The 15,993-nt window shown below is 42.5% G+C and overlaps 1 protein-coding gene across 4 annotated transcripts in view; it reads left to right on the forward strand.

Annotated features, from left to right (window-relative positions):
* SH3RF2 (SH3 domain containing ring finger 2) overlaps positions 1-15,993 on the forward strand; it is a 79,128-nt gene that overhangs the window by 23,237 nt on the left and 39,898 nt on the right. For all 4 annotated transcript variants that reach the window (XM_083427090.1, XM_083427091.1, XM_083427088.1 and 1 more), the window contains one exon: positions 10,376-10,645. In XM_083427090.1, coding sequence (XP_083283216.1) covers positions 10,376-10,645 — 270 coding nt within the window. The remainder of the gene's footprint in view (positions 1-10,375; positions 10,646-15,993) is intronic.

The following is a 15,993-nucleotide window of genomic DNA, read 5'->3' on the forward strand; positions in this document are numbered from 1 at the left end:
GTTTTAAGAATAGGAGCAATATAAGAATAGGTTGCCCACTCCCACTGTGAGGGGGTGGGGCTCTGGGGCATTCAAAGACCCGCTGTGGCCAACTGGTTACACACTTTGCGGATAAGGTCACGTGACTTCAGAATGATCTTGATTTTGCACTTGTCGCAGCTCCAGTTGAAGTACCCAATGCCACTATCAAGAATGTGTTGTGGGATTGGTTTCAGCTTATGCAGTCAGCTGGTGTGGACAAGGTCTGGTGGCAATAGGTCCAGCCACATGCCCTATTGACCCCTGTCTTTCTTGGACCTGGCTGTCTGGGTCCAGAGCATGGTAGCCAACTCCTAGGGGCCAGCGCCCCCCCCCCCCAGTTGATGGACATTGCCATTCAAATGGTGTGCATGCACCCTGTCATGTGATCGATTATGCAGGGCGGGGCTTACTCGGGCCCTCCCTAATATTTTTTTCAAGTCCGTCCGTCCCCCCCCGGTCCAGAGTGTGGTTAAAACTTCACTGCATATGGGGATGGTCTCTGCTGCTTTGAAAGAGAGCCAGCCTGTTTGTTTGCCTGCAATAAGAAGTAAACGTTTCTTTCTTCTGCCGTCATTATGAGAGTAGAGCAGGATTTGATGCTTGTTGCTAAAGGGTGAAATATAAAGAGGTAACTTAAAGTGATCTGAAAAAAATTCTGCCCTAAGTTACCCTCTACTCTTTTAAAACACTCACTATACTCACTATAGTGGCTATTTTTTCTTTTTCTTGAATACTTGATGGCAAAGGATTAAAACAGCCCCAGAGGAATAGAAACATTGCTGTGCACATTACAGTTAGCTGGCTGGCTGGCTGGCTGGTGACTTAGGCTGTGACCTAATTCCTGATTTTCCCACTGTGTGCTGCTCAGCACGGGGCCTTTTCAGGGTTTCTGGGCAGCAAAATCAACCCAGCGACTAGTAAAAAACAAATAAGGTGGAATTATGTGTAGATGGTCCAGTATAAATCCGCCACTAATACGCTATACACCAGGCATAGGCAAACTCGGCCCTCCAGATGTTTTGGGACTACAACTCCCATTATCCCTGACCACTGGTCCTGTTAGCTAGGGATCATGGGTCTTGTAGTCCCAAAACATCTGGATGGTTGAGTTTGCCTATGCCTGCTATACACTAATATAATGACATCTGCAACCTTCACCTACTGGTGAAGGGTGGGTAATAAATATGATGCTGATAGCAAAATGTCACCAATTTGGAGGGGCCAAAGTGCCCTCATCTGAAAGGTAGGATAGGATACAAACTTCCTTTTGTTGATGTCTGTGTATATGAGCAGGGAAATAAAATGATCTGTAGATACAGCTTAGTTCTAGCTATGCTTACTCAGAAGTTCAATTGTTTTACTTACTTTAAGTAGAATTAAGATTATTGCAGCCCCAGATTTGTTGATGTTTCACCATGAGAGCAGATTTAACTACTGACTTTGATCTAGTCTACAGTATCAAAGGTGTGTTCTTCAAGAAAGGTTTCTGCCTCTGGGACATCCTAGAGGGAGTATTGTAGTGAGTGGATATTTTTTTGTCCCTGGGTGACATGAAATCAGCAGACCAAAGAGCTTCTTCACATGTGAACATTTCACTCTGAATGCAACATCTGGGGCTCCAGGATTGGTTGCAGCTCCCTTTTTCCACCAGTGTAGACACAAATCTGTGTTTGCCCTGTATAAAGGCAGTCCTTAAAGACTGGGCAAACAGTTAATCTAAAACTCTTTACACAGGGGAAGATCATAAATCATAGAACTGTAGAGATGGAAGGGACTACAAGGGTCATCTAGTCCAACCCCCTGCAATGCAGGAATCTTAGTACTCAATTCTTGGTACTCAAGGCCACTCAAGTGATTTTTTAAAAAACCAGCCCATGAGTCTTCCTGTAAACTCTTCGCAATGTGATGAGATAATCAATTCAGCTTTAAGCTCCCAAGAAAAGTCGGAGATACAAAGCGTGGGATAGAATGCGGTGAGGTGCTTAAATTTATCAGGGCTCAGTGTTCATTAAAAAAGTCTTTAAAAGTCTTTAAAAGGTCATTTTTAAAATGATTAAAAAGTCATTAAAAGTCTTTAAAAGGAGTAAGAAAAGGGGAAATAAAAAGATAAAAGATAAAAAGATAAAATCAACGAGCTCACATTAGTAGAGTGCTGGTCGCCATCATACCGGAGCAGGAAGTCTCTCTGATAGTAAAAATATGATACTAATAAGTTAACAATGCAATGTTATAAATATCCACTCAGCAGTAAGTTGCATTGGTGTTCAATGGATCTTATTCCCGGATAAGCATACCTAGGACAGCAGCCTCAGTAACTAGTAATTGGCTACTCATTCACAAAACCTCAATCAGCTTCCTGAATCAACTGCCTCACTCTGCCTAATGGTAGGAATGGCTACATTTCAGGACAAACTTTGGGGCTGAGCCCAAACATTCCCCAAGGATTTTCCTCACTTCTCATTTGAAGGAGGTGTAGGAGAAACTGGCTTGCTTCTGTGGAACATCTCTGAGGTAACAGGCAGGACATAAACCATGGATGGGCAGCCTCAGCCCCCTCCCCCCGGACTACCTCAGGCCAATAAATCCTCAGGTCACATACCCTCTGCCCAAGACACATATTTTACCAGCTCCTTGGATTTTTTGCATGGGTGGAATGTGGGACTTGACATGCTTCTTGCTTAGCTGTATAGATGATCAAGAGGGATGTGTGAGTGTGTGTGAAGACTAGCCCGCTGCAGAAAGCTAAAATGGACATTCATGTCTCCACCCACTTTCACTGGCATGGGGCTTCCCAAAGGGAACATGGCCCTTGGGCTGACATTGGTTTCTCACCCTTGATGTGACCATTTCAACAAAGAAGACAAAAGCAGTGATGCCTTGCTGTGGGTCCTTTCCATGTTAATGCTTGGCTATTTACTTGCAAAGGCTGTTTGTTGACTCCTACAAGGATGCCAGGATTGAGGTGGAGAGGAGAGAAGAAGAACAATCTCGAGGAGAGCATGTCGCAGCATAAAAATGCGCAGCTGTGAGAGGGGTAATGTACCTGACTGCTTCTCCGCTCCAGATTGCCCCCGCCCAGAGGCATTCTGTTAAGGAAGAAACGTATGCGACAGTTTTGTTACACACAAGGCGGCAATGAATCGCAGGATTCTAATCAGCCTCAGGGAGGTTGGGGTGTCATTGGGCTGGCAAAGGAAATTGAATTCTGGCTTCCTGGGAAGTTCCAAGAAGCGATCGCTTTGCTTTCCCTCCAGCAGTTCCATTTCTCAGATTCTGCCACATAATTCTTGTATAACTTTGTGTACAGTACAAGAATTATATACAGCGGAATCTGAGACCCAGAACTACGCTGTTCCATTGAAAGCAGCATAAAGCAGTGGTAGTAATTTACTTGAAGCACCAGTGTAGGACCAGAGGATTGTTTAAAACATCTAAAAGTTTTTTTAAAAAACAACAACAACTCAGGGAAACAGTTTAGCGTGCTATCCCTTCTTTTAAAATACTTTGAGGTACACAAAAAAAAAACGGTTTGGATTGGGCCCAGCAGAAACAGGGCTTCTACCTCCATGAACACAATGTAAAAGCTATTCTTGTTTCAGCGATACTCTTACAAATAGTTGTTGGGGGTATTTTTTCTAATATCCAGATTTGAATGAAAAATTAATGGATTACAGGATGTGTTGGAATGTTTTTTTAAGCTCCACTGATATTTGTACACCTCAGAAGCTTAAATGTCTGGCTGTTCCACCATTACATATAAACTCAAATGTTACCAACATTGCTTAAGTCTAAGGCAGGTTAAAAGATGAATTGGAAATTGAACCAAAGAGGTACCAAGTTTATAGTCCACACTGTTAGTCTCTACACCAGGGGTGGGGAACCTCAAGCCCAGGAGCCAGATGTGGCCCCTCCATATTATTATTATATTAAACTTGTATACAGACCTCTGTATCTGGCCTTTGGATCCTCCACAGACCAAACCCCCTCCCCAGCCACACCCACTCTCCTAAGCTAACTGATCTTTCTCCACATCTTCCTTGAGTGTTTTTTGTTTGGATGGGAATGTGCCCTTCAACTCTGACAATGAGAGTTACTTGCCTGGTTGGAGGATGGAGATGGGTGTGCAAATGTGTATAAAAAAACATGCTTACAGTACAAAGGTAAGCATTGCATGAAATACTTCACCCAATTTTGTCTCGTGCTCCTCAAACTTCAAGAGCGCTTCTGGGATATGGTTCCTAAGCAGGCTTGCACTCCAGCAACTGTTTGTTTAGGAATTAGCCAGTCAGGAATTGTGCAGCATAAGATGATGTGGTGTAAAAGCTACCGGCCTAATGCAGAGACTGGTGCTACACTTGCACCCTGCAATGTATTGTCTGTGGGCAGATTTTGTTGGTGATTTTTGTGTCTAATGGCCAACCAGGCTGTGGATCTAAGCCAGCGCAAACAAAGCTAAAATCAGTTTCAGATCAGCTGTCATGGATCACTTGCATTCTCCCAGGCAGTTAGGTGGTAAATAAAGACAATGCAAGACATGCCAAGCGTTACAATTCATTTAACTGATTGTGTGAACTAAGCCTTGGCTATTATCTCCATTCTGCCTGACAAAAAACCAGGTACCACTTCGGAGCTTGCATGGTTTTGCCAAGATAAATATGTGCAATGAGAAACAGAAGGTACCAAGTCCTTTCAAGCTTGGAGCAGAGAGGAGAGGGCTATACATTTGGGGGAAAGTCATAGCTCAGTGGCAGAGCCCATGCTTTGCAGGGTCCAGTGCTGAGTCCCTGGCATCTCTGGTTGTGAATTTGAAAGAATCCTGCCTTAAGTTCTGCAGAGCCAATGCCAGTCAGTGCAGAGGTGTAGATGATTCTGAACTAGATGGAGACATGGCCTGAGTTATTATAAGGCCACTTCCTACATGCCTTGCAGTTTGCAGCACTCACAGTTAGTTAGTATGGCTAAGCAAAATTCATTACTTTGCAACTTTCTTTATTTAGGCAATTTATAATCTTCCTTTCAATGCAGCGATTCCCAAGGCAGGGAACAACAATTACAAAATGCGATCCAAAAGCATCCATCAAATCCGCAGGTGACATGGATGAAGAAAACTATGCAGTTAATAGCACTGGCAGACTTACAAAATCCATCAAATTCAAAGTTTGCTGGGCACATTTGATTTGGTTCTGTACAATATGGCATTTTTCAAGAAATGGTATTTTTAAAAACTGTTCTCTCAGCTTCAGTTTTGACAGGCTGTGCTGGTGCTGGATGGTGGGAGGGCAATTTGGAAACAGTGAATCATTGTGTGAGCAGTTAGTAATATTTAAAAGGAAGAACAGTCAGATTTATTTATTTTTTAATCACTTTGATTAATCTTCATCCATCTGCAACAATGAATATTGAATACATATCTTTAGGCACAAGCAAAAACATTCCTATTCTGCCAGGCCTTTGGTTAATGAAACCATCTATGACCTTTGAAACTGTGGGAGACTGTATTGTTTTTATTTGTTACTATGCTATGTATTTTTGTGTTTTTATATTGTAAATCACCCTGTGATCCTTGGATGAAGAGCAGTATAGAAATAGAAATAATAATAATAATAATAATAATAATATCCATCACCCCCACCTGTCCCAGTAGTGATACTAGTGATAACTATGAGATCAACCAAACTACAGTTTCCAGTGGTGCTGGCAAACTATTGAGAAGCATAACCAGGAGCTCAGGGACTGGAAGCCGCTAAGGTATTACCGGTAAATCAAAACATTGCATTTGCTACTGGAAATGCTAGGTGGAAATTAATAGGGCCTTCTCGGTAGTGTCCCCCTCCCTGTGGAATTCCCTCCCTTCAGATTTCAAGGAGATAAAGAACTACACAACTTTTAGAAGACCTTTGAAGGAAGCCCTGTATTTGGAAGCTTTTAATGCTTGATGTTTTACTATGTTTTTATATGTGCTGTAAGCCTCCCAGAGTGGCTGGGGAAACCCAGCCAGATGGCGGGGTAATAATAATAATAATAATAATTAATAAGTGAGAACTGCCATAAGGCTGCAATCCTTTGCATACTTTCCTAGGAGTGTGGCTTGTTGACCTCAGTAGGGTATGAGTGTGGACCTTCAGAAGTTAGAATCATAGAATCATAGAGTTGGAAGAGACCACAAGGGCCATCGAGTCCAACCCCCTGCCAAGTTGTTAGACTCCAAATGTTTAAGGAATGCCAGAGACTTCATTAGAGTAACAGGAACTCTTTTCTTGCCTAAAAATGACAATGCAACAGTCTCTCCAAAATCATTCATGCAGTCCCTGCCTATGAGCATTTGATTTCTCCTTGTGTGGGGAGCCCTTTATTGTAGAGCACTCTGTTTCCTTTCCATACTTCGGGGGTTCTCTGCTGATGGCAGCACTATCGTTTTGAAACCTACGGAAGGCACAATGAGCATAACCGTACCATATTGTAATACTTGGCTTTAGCTTCCCTGCCAACTAATGTATACCCAAAATAGGATTTGCAACTCTCAAGTTGCAAAATGTGAGAAAGGTGAGGGTTAAGCTTAAGGGCTTTGGAAATTAACGTTGAGCTATAAAAAGCATAAGCCATTTGCATCTGCTGTCTTTGGCATGAACAGTTAATATCAATCTGTTCTCTAAAACATGGGAGGTGGGAAGTTTGGCATTTGTAGAGCTGACTATATATTTAGTCTATGCCACTTGGGCTCAAAATGCCTGTTAAAGGCATCGTGTGTGTCTTGTATTTTAATACAGACCTGGAATCCACTGGTAGGGATTGTCTTTAGACTAGAAATGAACAGGTTAAGCTGGGGCAGTTGCTGACCTTTGGCTCTTCAGAAAGAAAGAAAGAAAGGATGTGTGCTTGGATACTGCAGCTCATTTAGGATGCTTTGCTCCCATCTGCATCCTGGGAGTGATTCATTTGAACTCAGAGGCTTTCAGTCAGGATCTTTTCCAACCTAGTGCCCTCCAGATGTTCTGGATTCCACCTCTCTTCAATCCCAGCCATCATGGGGTAATGGGAGCCAGAGGACCAATGATGTGCCACCTAAGTTTAAAAAAACCAAACAAACATGACTGCTTCCAACACATTGTCTCCCTCTTTTCTTCATTCCCTTTTCACAGGAATTCCAGACAACATCATTATCAACTTCTTACTTTCCAGTCATTTCTTCATTGCTTTGCTGTCTTTGGCTTCATGCACCTTCAAATCTGAAGCACGTTCTTTCCCTCAAAGAATTATGGGTGCTGTACAGTGGTACCTCAGGTTACAGATGATTCAGGTTACAGACTCCGCTAACCCAGAAATAGTACCTCAGGTTAAGAACTTTTCTTCAGGATGAGAACAGAAATCACATGGCAGCGACAGTGGGAGGCCCCATTAGCTAAAGTGGTGCCTCAAGTTAAGAACAGTTTCAGGTTAAGTACGGACCTCCAGAATGAATTAAGTTCTTAACCTGAGGTACCACTGTACTTTGTTAAGGGTTGCTGGGAATTGTAACTCTGTGAGGGGTCGACTATAGTGCCCATAGTTCTTTGGGAGGAAAGAATGTGCTTTGAATGTGCTTTAAAGGCATAGTGTATATACAGCCCAAGGCCTGATCTGAGGCTATTTAAAGAAAACCAAAAAGAAAACTTTCCAGCAGCAGCCAGCCCAGATTTCTCTGGGAAGATGACAAGTTGGGTGGCAAGAACCCTTTTCCAGATGATTTCCCCTAGAATTTGGTAAATGAAAGTAGGGATACTTGATGGCTTTATTTTCTTCACATTTTTAAGTGACTTTACCTAATTCGTGCTTCCCAGACTATTCTTGCTCATAGATTGGAACACAGCTAGCCTTCAGTTTTCACACTTCTCCAGATTTTGCAATACAGCTCTCAGTTCCAAAAGCATGCCAAAATACATATAAAAATGTTTTAGGATCAAATGTGTGCAAAAGAATCATAGAATATTTTAAGGCAGAATGCATAAAAAAATACATGGAAAGTCAGTGTCAACCAATGAAGGTCATTGGAGGTTTTTAAGCAGAGGTTGGGTGGCCATCTGTCATGGATGCTTTAGCTGAGATTCCTGCACACTGCAGGGGGCTGGACTAAATGACCCCTGGGATGCCTTCCAACTCTACAGTTCTATGATTCCATCATATATATATATATATATATATATATATATATATATATATATAATATTTAATACAACAACAGCAGTGCAGAACAGTATGAAAAATGGGAAGGAATATAATTTTGAAATGAGTAGAAATGAAATTGGCATAGGCTGCTAAACAGCTAAGCAGCCGCCAACAGATATAGCTTCCACCTCAAGTTTGAACTTATCATAAAGTCCAGATAGAGAAGGACCAATTTTTTAAAATTATTTTTTTTGCCTAATTAGCCTACGTTCTAATAGCAATCTCAATTCTCCAGGTGCCTGACATTGCATAGACAGAATGGCACTACTCATGCACTGGTAGAAGGCAACATTAGACTCTGGGGAACACTGAGGTTTTCAGAAGTATTGAAAAAAGGGGGAAACTATCAGGGTGCACACACACACACACACACACACACACTCACACACACACAAATTAACCTATTCCAGTAAAGACTGAGCATGTTCAGTGGGCATGGTTAGCGGACTGATGAAGGGGGATTGAAAACTGAGGGAGGAGAGGAAATGAAATGGCATAACTGGAATAGCGAACAGGAATCACTCTACACTGCAACATTTTCTGCTGGTCCCCACTCGTCCTCTTTATCGCCGGAAAGCAGTGCATTGTGGGTCGTCCTCTCCATGCAGCTGTTCAGACTTTGTAACTATTTTACATTTTCACCAGCAATTTCGGGATAGATTTGGAATACACTGTGTATGAGGTGTGTAAAGGAAGCTACAGCATGTCCATTTACTTTCATGAGGTCTCTTATGCTGCCTGGTGTTTGCACCCAACTGTATCGTTCAATCACTTCCTGGCACTGGGAGCATAGCAACCTCATTTTTCGAGTGGATGCAGATACCTGTGCTCCCTGCCTGATGGGCCCAGGGAGGTCTACACTTGAAGCCGTTGTGTAGTGATCGGCACCCTTCTCCTTATCTCTGCTATGCTTCTTGGGGGGGGGCGGAGGCGCAGGAGTAGTTTGCGCAACTGCTCTCAGATCATACCTGCAACAGGGACAATGAATCCAGTGAAGCTCTCTGGGTTTGCTCCAGCAGACTAAATTATCCGGTCTATTGTATAGTAAATTGAAAGTTTCAGAGTGGATAAAATAGGATTCAGATCAGTAAATTTGATATTGCAACTCAACAGCCATTTTTACTTTGGAAGCTGGCAAAAAAAAGTTGTGGTTTTTTTAAAAAGAAAAGAGGCAAACGCCTTAACTCTTCTGATTTCAGTAAAATCTTACCATTTGATTTTATAGGGAATAACAACAGTAACACCCTTATGAATTATAAAGCGTATTGCAGTCTGATACACTGAAAATCAATGAGATCTAAACGACTTTAACTTTCCGTGCTTTAACTGCTTTAATGTTCTGTGTCCTAGCATTTGTTTGTTTCTTTTGTCCCAAGCTTCCCCCCCCAAAAAAAACCTCACTCTTTAAAGCTGAATTGTAGCTACAATTTGGGTTTCCCACAGATTGACGTTTGCTCCGATTGAGCTTTAAAGAGCGTGTTTTCGTGGGGGAAGCTCCAGAGCAAAAATAAATAAATAAAGTATGAAAGTGCTCATACATGGAGGTTTAAATCATTGACAATGCCTGGAAAGAGCAAGGAGAGGGGTAAGTGTGGATAAGCCCTTAGACTGGGTTGTGTGTCATATAAAGACAAGCACTGTCTTTTTATTAATGTATTTGATTGTGCAACAAGAAAGTTTGAATTTTGTTCTCAGAATACCTTTTGTTGCACAGTCAACCTTGCTTATGCTGTCATCACACTGATCTGTGAGGATGAAAGCCGTGATTCTCGTAAAGCATTATCAAAAAACATCTGATTGTAATATTTTTAAAAAACAGAGTAAGGAAAACAAAATAGGGGGATGCAAACAAAGCTGTTTTGTTAAACCCCAAATTATGATCAGGAGTAGTGTTGCAGTTCACAAGACAAATTTCAACTCTATGAAATCACTTTAGAAGGATAGACATTACTCATTGGTAGAAGTCATATTGGACACTGATATGAATCGCGAATTGCTGCTTTTTAGGTCCTGTCATTTTAAAGACATGGAGAAATGGTTTTCGTTTCCATGACGCTGGTCCTGATCTTGAAGTCAACATAAACTGCGCGGAATCACTCATGGTTCAAGCTTGTTGCAAGCTATGTCCCTTCTCTGTTTCTTTTATTTGAAGGTTCCCCAGGCGAAAGCCTTGTACAGCTACAGAGGGCACAACCCCGGAGAACTGAGGTTCAACAAAGGTGACACCATTATATTGCACCGTCAGCTGGATGAAAACTGGTACCTAGGAGAGATCAACGGGGTCAGTGGCGTTTTCCCAACAAACTCAGTGCAAGTTATCAAACAGCTGCCACAGCCACTCCCCCTGTGCAGAGCACTTTATAACTTTGATCTGAAGTCCAGGAACAGAAATGAAAAAACAGACTGTCTGCCATTTCATAAGGTAAGTCTGGTGTTCACTCGCCCATGACAGAGATCTCATTTAAGCATGCCCTGTTCAGATGATGACCAATGATTTATTGTGGCTCTTATCTGGTCTTTATTAGGGAAGTATACCTAGTGGTTCTGTGTAAGGGCACAATATAACAGGCATGCTCACTCATTCAGTTACTACTATTAATGCCAACAACCGTCTAGATGACTAAGGTATAAGTCAGTGATCATCAACCTTTTTAGCAAGTGTAGACAAGTTCGATCCCATTTGAAATAGTGCCATTTTAATACAACCTTCCTTGATGCCTTAAGATAGTGTCTCTAGTCTGCTGAACTGGAGAACAGGTATCAGTGCAGCATGAGACAGCATCTGAAGAGACTGTTGCTCCTCAGTTAGTGCCCCACACATCTCAGGTACCTTTGTCACTTGCTGCATCTGTGTTACAGGTTCGCTGCCCATGGTTTAAGTAAATCTTCCATTTTTTTATAATAAATAATACACCCTGTGAACATTCTGGGGCTCTCCAGATGTTTTGGACTACAACTCCCATCATTTCTAACTGCTGCCTGGGACCGCTGATGCAGTTCAAAACATCTGGACACTGACAAACTGGAACGTGTCCAGAGGAGAGCAACCAAAATGGTCAAAGGCCTGGAAACAATGCCTTATGAGGAACGGCTAAGGGAGCTGGGCATGTTTAGCCTGGAGAAGAGGAGGTTAAGGGGTGATATGATAGCCATGTTCAAATATCTAAAAGGATGTCACATAGAGGAGGGAGAAAGGTTGTTTTCTGCGGCTCCAGAGAAGCGGACACGGAGCAATGGATCCAAACTACAAGAAAGAAGATTCCACCTAAACATTAGGAAGAACTTCCTGACAGTAAGAGCTGTTCGACAGTGGAATTTGCTGCCAAGGAGTGTGGTGGAGTCTCCTTCTTTGGAGGTCTTTAAGCAGAGGCTTGACAACCATATGTCAGGAGTGCTCTGATGGTGTTTCCTGCTTGGCAGGGGGTTGGACTTGATGGCCCTTGTGGTCTCTTCCAACTCTACGATTCTATGATTCTATCTAGAGAGCACTAGGTTGAGGGATGCTGATTTACATGGATGTGCCAAGAACAGATAGATTTGGGCATCTCCACAGAAACTTTCATCTAAGGATCTCAAAGCTTTGTGCTGCAACCAATCTTTTGCAAAATGCCACCTCATTGAAAAAGCTGTGCATTATTTTAATCATGAATATAAATGATTATGAGGAGTTGAAGAAGACTTCTTATAAAATCCAGCACTGAACATTTAATGAGAAAGGAAAAACCCAATCAACTTTCCACAAAACGAAGATTGGCGTTTGGCTAACGGAAACGTTGATTTATAAAATCTTCCTGGAACAGTCCAACACAAAAGCCCACTGGGTCTGTCTTTGTTGTGGGTCGTATAGTGACCAAGATGTAAAATAATGACTGAATGATGTGAGCACAGCTCCAAAGCCCACCTTCTCTAGAAAAATGCTCATATCAAAATGCCCATATACTTGTAGCACCAGCAATTCAAATATAACCACAACTTTCCCCACCTTCTTCCTACCACTTTACTGCTCCATATTTTCTTCATTCGGCACCCCGTGACCCACAGTTCTGTGAGTCTGCATGTTGGGTTGCCTCTGGGCACATTTCATGACATGTAACATAACTATCAATTGACCACAACTTTCAGTGCTGAAGAAAGAGTTTTCCATGTAATTACAGTTGGGTTTATACTTGTAAACTACTTGTGAGACACCTTTACAATTTCAGTGCTATATAAAATTGATAATGACGACTCAATTAACCCAATGCTGTTATAAAACAAAACAGTTCGGGATTGAGCAAGGAGAGACAAGATGGCTAGGTACCATGGTCATTTCATCCTCTAAGCACTCTGAATATTTTCCATTTGCCCCACTGTTTGTGTCAAACATTCTTTACTGTGGACCAAACACCCACACAAACAGTTTCGAAAACAAAATGCAGCAGAGATACAAGGGAAAGATACCAAGGCAGTCACTAGGTTTTATGAAGAAAATGCAGGTTTCTATTTATTATCACCTACAAGAGAAATTTTGCCACAGCCAGGGCAATATCATTTGACTTACCTTTGAGAAGATACTTGACATGGAAAGTTTCAGAGTTTGCAGGTTAATTAACAAATAAGGGTTTAATTAATTGATTCCTGGTTTGTTTATACACCCCACAGTGTAGAAAGATATGCTTCTTACAACCGACAGCCTAAGAACATAAACAGAGTCTATTCTGATAGGGTATGCCGGTCAGTCTGCCGTTTAGAACTTCAGATGGAAGTACATTTAATCTGGCTTTGGCAAACAGTCAACAATAATAGGGTAATGACAGATTCATAAGATACAAGGGTAACTGAAAATCATGCCCATATTGAATTCCAGACACAAACGGTTCGCAAGTTGCATGGATTGAGAGCGAAGATGCAATATCCCATAACCTCTGCCTCAAGGATTTAAGGCAATATCATAACCCAGATGATGTAAAAAGGATGATGAAACTCCAATCAAGGAGACTTTTGGGGCCATAGTTTTCAACCATGAGCTGATAGACTCCTCCCTGGTTAAATGTAAAAGTAATCCCTTCCCCAGGCCAAATTCGGAAATCTTTAACCAGTATTTCAGAGCAGCCCGCCATGCTTTGGTGGAAAGCAGAAAGTATGATTAATAGGACTGCCATTAGTTTTTCCTAAGCATATGCCCCTCAGCATCTGAGGACGGGAAGAGGAACACTTTGTAGTGTGTAAAGGAGCAACTGGCTCACAGTATAACACAGAGCAAGCTTCACATTTCGAGTCTATGGCCATCCTGTGGGAAATTGAATGATGAGGCCGAGTTACACTTTAAGGATCTTTCCCACACAGCCCAGAGATTAGGGGTAGCTTGAAGGGGAGCTGCAGGAGGATGGCTCAGATATCGAACAGCCAGTTGTTATCACAGCCTGGGATGAGGAGGAACCAGCTGTGAGCGCCAGTTTTCACTGCAGCATCTGCTGCTGCTCATTTCGACAGTATCAACACTTTTAAAAGTGGCTTTCCACATCACTGACAACAACACAGGGGACACAGAAAAGGGACAATTTCTTTTGCTAGCTGCAGACATTGTCTCCATTTCATGCCATCTGGATGTGCTGTGATTTGTTCCTTTTGCTATTTTTTCTTCTTCCTTTATTTGTCTTTTGTTTCGGTGGTTACTCATTCTGTTTATTTGCTGCTGGAGACAGAGCTCATCTCCACCTCTGTGGCATGGTTAGAATGCTGGGATTTACTGTTTCACATTTCAGCAAGGGGAGAAGAATTTATTAACAGACCCGTGGCTGGCAACCTGAGATCAACTTTGCAACTTACAAGGAGGGGATGTTCAACTCTTGCTTCTCCATTTTGAAAACTTCCGGCACAAAAAAGGCTGTGCCCTTATTATCTCTTGCCACACTTAAGCAAGCCGAGTGAATTGTAGCAAGCTGCAATTCATACTTTTCAAGTTTTCAAGTGCTGTACTTAAGACTGGCCTTCCTACAAGGGGTCCAAGAAATATAAGGTTCTGTGAAGTTACATGAGTCAGGGTTACTTCTTGGCTGTGGTTGAGCTTAACCCGGCTTCCAAGCACCCTTTCAAAACAGCAGTAGAGACAGATGTTCTTTCCTCACTCAAGCATATATAGAGTCCACAAAATCCATTTAATGTGTTTGCCATCAGCATCCTGTTGCCATCATTTGAGCATCAAATGTGCTCATCCTGGGCAGAATTGTATTCTGATTTAAAGACCACTTGGGCTTCTTTATGGTCCTTGAATTCATTGTGAACCCAGCTTTCATCCTGTCACCTTGGCCTGCGCTTAATGGATTTCTGAGAGCCCCCGCCCTGTATGATTATTTTTTTTAAGTAATGGGAGTTTCACAGTTTATGACATGACATAATATTCAAAGGAGGAGGGTTTTTTTTAAAAAAAAAATTCCACTAGGTAGATCAGGCATAGGCAAACTCGGCCCTCCAGATGTTTTGGGACTACAATTCCCATTATCCCTGACCACTGGTCCTGTTAGCTAGGGATGATGGGAGCTGTAGTCCCCAAACAGCTGGAGGGCCGAGTTTGCCTATGCCTGAGGTAGATTTTACACAGGTCACTTCCTCCTGTGCATCCCTCCCCTATTCTAATTTCATCCCAGAAGTCATGCTGCGAAAGTCTCATCCTTATCTAAAGTGTGGCAATAAGATACAGAGCCTTTTGGGTTGTGATACCCAATATATGCAACATAGAGAAGCCCACCTTACAGGTTCTCTCTTCATCCATCAAAGAGCTTATGAAACAAATCTTTACCAGAGGGCGTGTACTCTTTCAGAGTCAATGAGAGATTGGATGGGATGTTTGTTGTTATTATTTAAATGATTTAGTTGCATGTTACCTGAAAAGTCCCCAAGTGACTTACATTTAAAAGCATAAAAATAAATACACTATACCAAAATTTAAATTCATATAAAACATTAACATTTTTATACAACATACCAAAAGCAACACACACCCAGAACAGCCATGGGAAGCAAGGGCAGCACACTAACAATAGAACAGAATCAGCTTTGTCAATCAAAGGGGATGAGGGCGCAGATTTGCCCCCCACATTGCAGGGACGCATCACATGGTGTGTCACATGACACGTCATGTGATGGGTCTTGCCCCCACCTAGCATGCGAGCGCTCATGAACCAGGTGGGGAATGGGGGGCACAGATCTGAGCTCCGTGCTCGGCCTCCTCCTCCCCGTGTGACATTGGTGGGGAGGAGGAGGCAGAGCAGGGCCACAGCCCCCTCCTTGGAAAATGGGGGGGGGGCGAAGACCCCTCAGCCCCCACCACTTGCTATGCCTGAAAGGGAGAAATATAGGTCTCTCCCTGATGCTGAATGGATGTCTGTGAGGGTGTTGGGTGCACTTCACTGGGGAGAGCATTCCACAGATGAGGAGCAGCAACTGAAACGGCCCTCTCCCTTGTCATCACTGTCAGAACTTCCCTCAGAGGAGGGACCTGGAGAAGGGTCTCCAATGAAGTTCTAAGGGTCTGGGTAGGTGCAAATCAGGAGTTCCTGAGCTGTAAAGAGCTTTAAAGGTCAAAACCAACACTTTGAATTGGAATCATATGAGTAACCATGTGGAGGGGGGACATTACTCATCTTGTTTTTAAAACTACTGTTCTACACATTGTTATTGTGAGCTGCTTCGAGCAATAGTCTAGAAGGCATTCCAGGGCAATCTAGGGCAAGGGTTGACATTGTTGGTGACCTGTCAGGACTCACATACCAGAGCCAGCCCACTGCTAAT

This window comes from Podarcis tiliguerta (assembly GCF_965153285.1).
Source record: "Podarcis tiliguerta genome assembly, chromosome: 2".
Taxonomy (NCBI): Eukaryota; Metazoa; Chordata; class Lepidosauria; order Squamata; family Lacertidae; genus Podarcis; species Podarcis tiliguerta.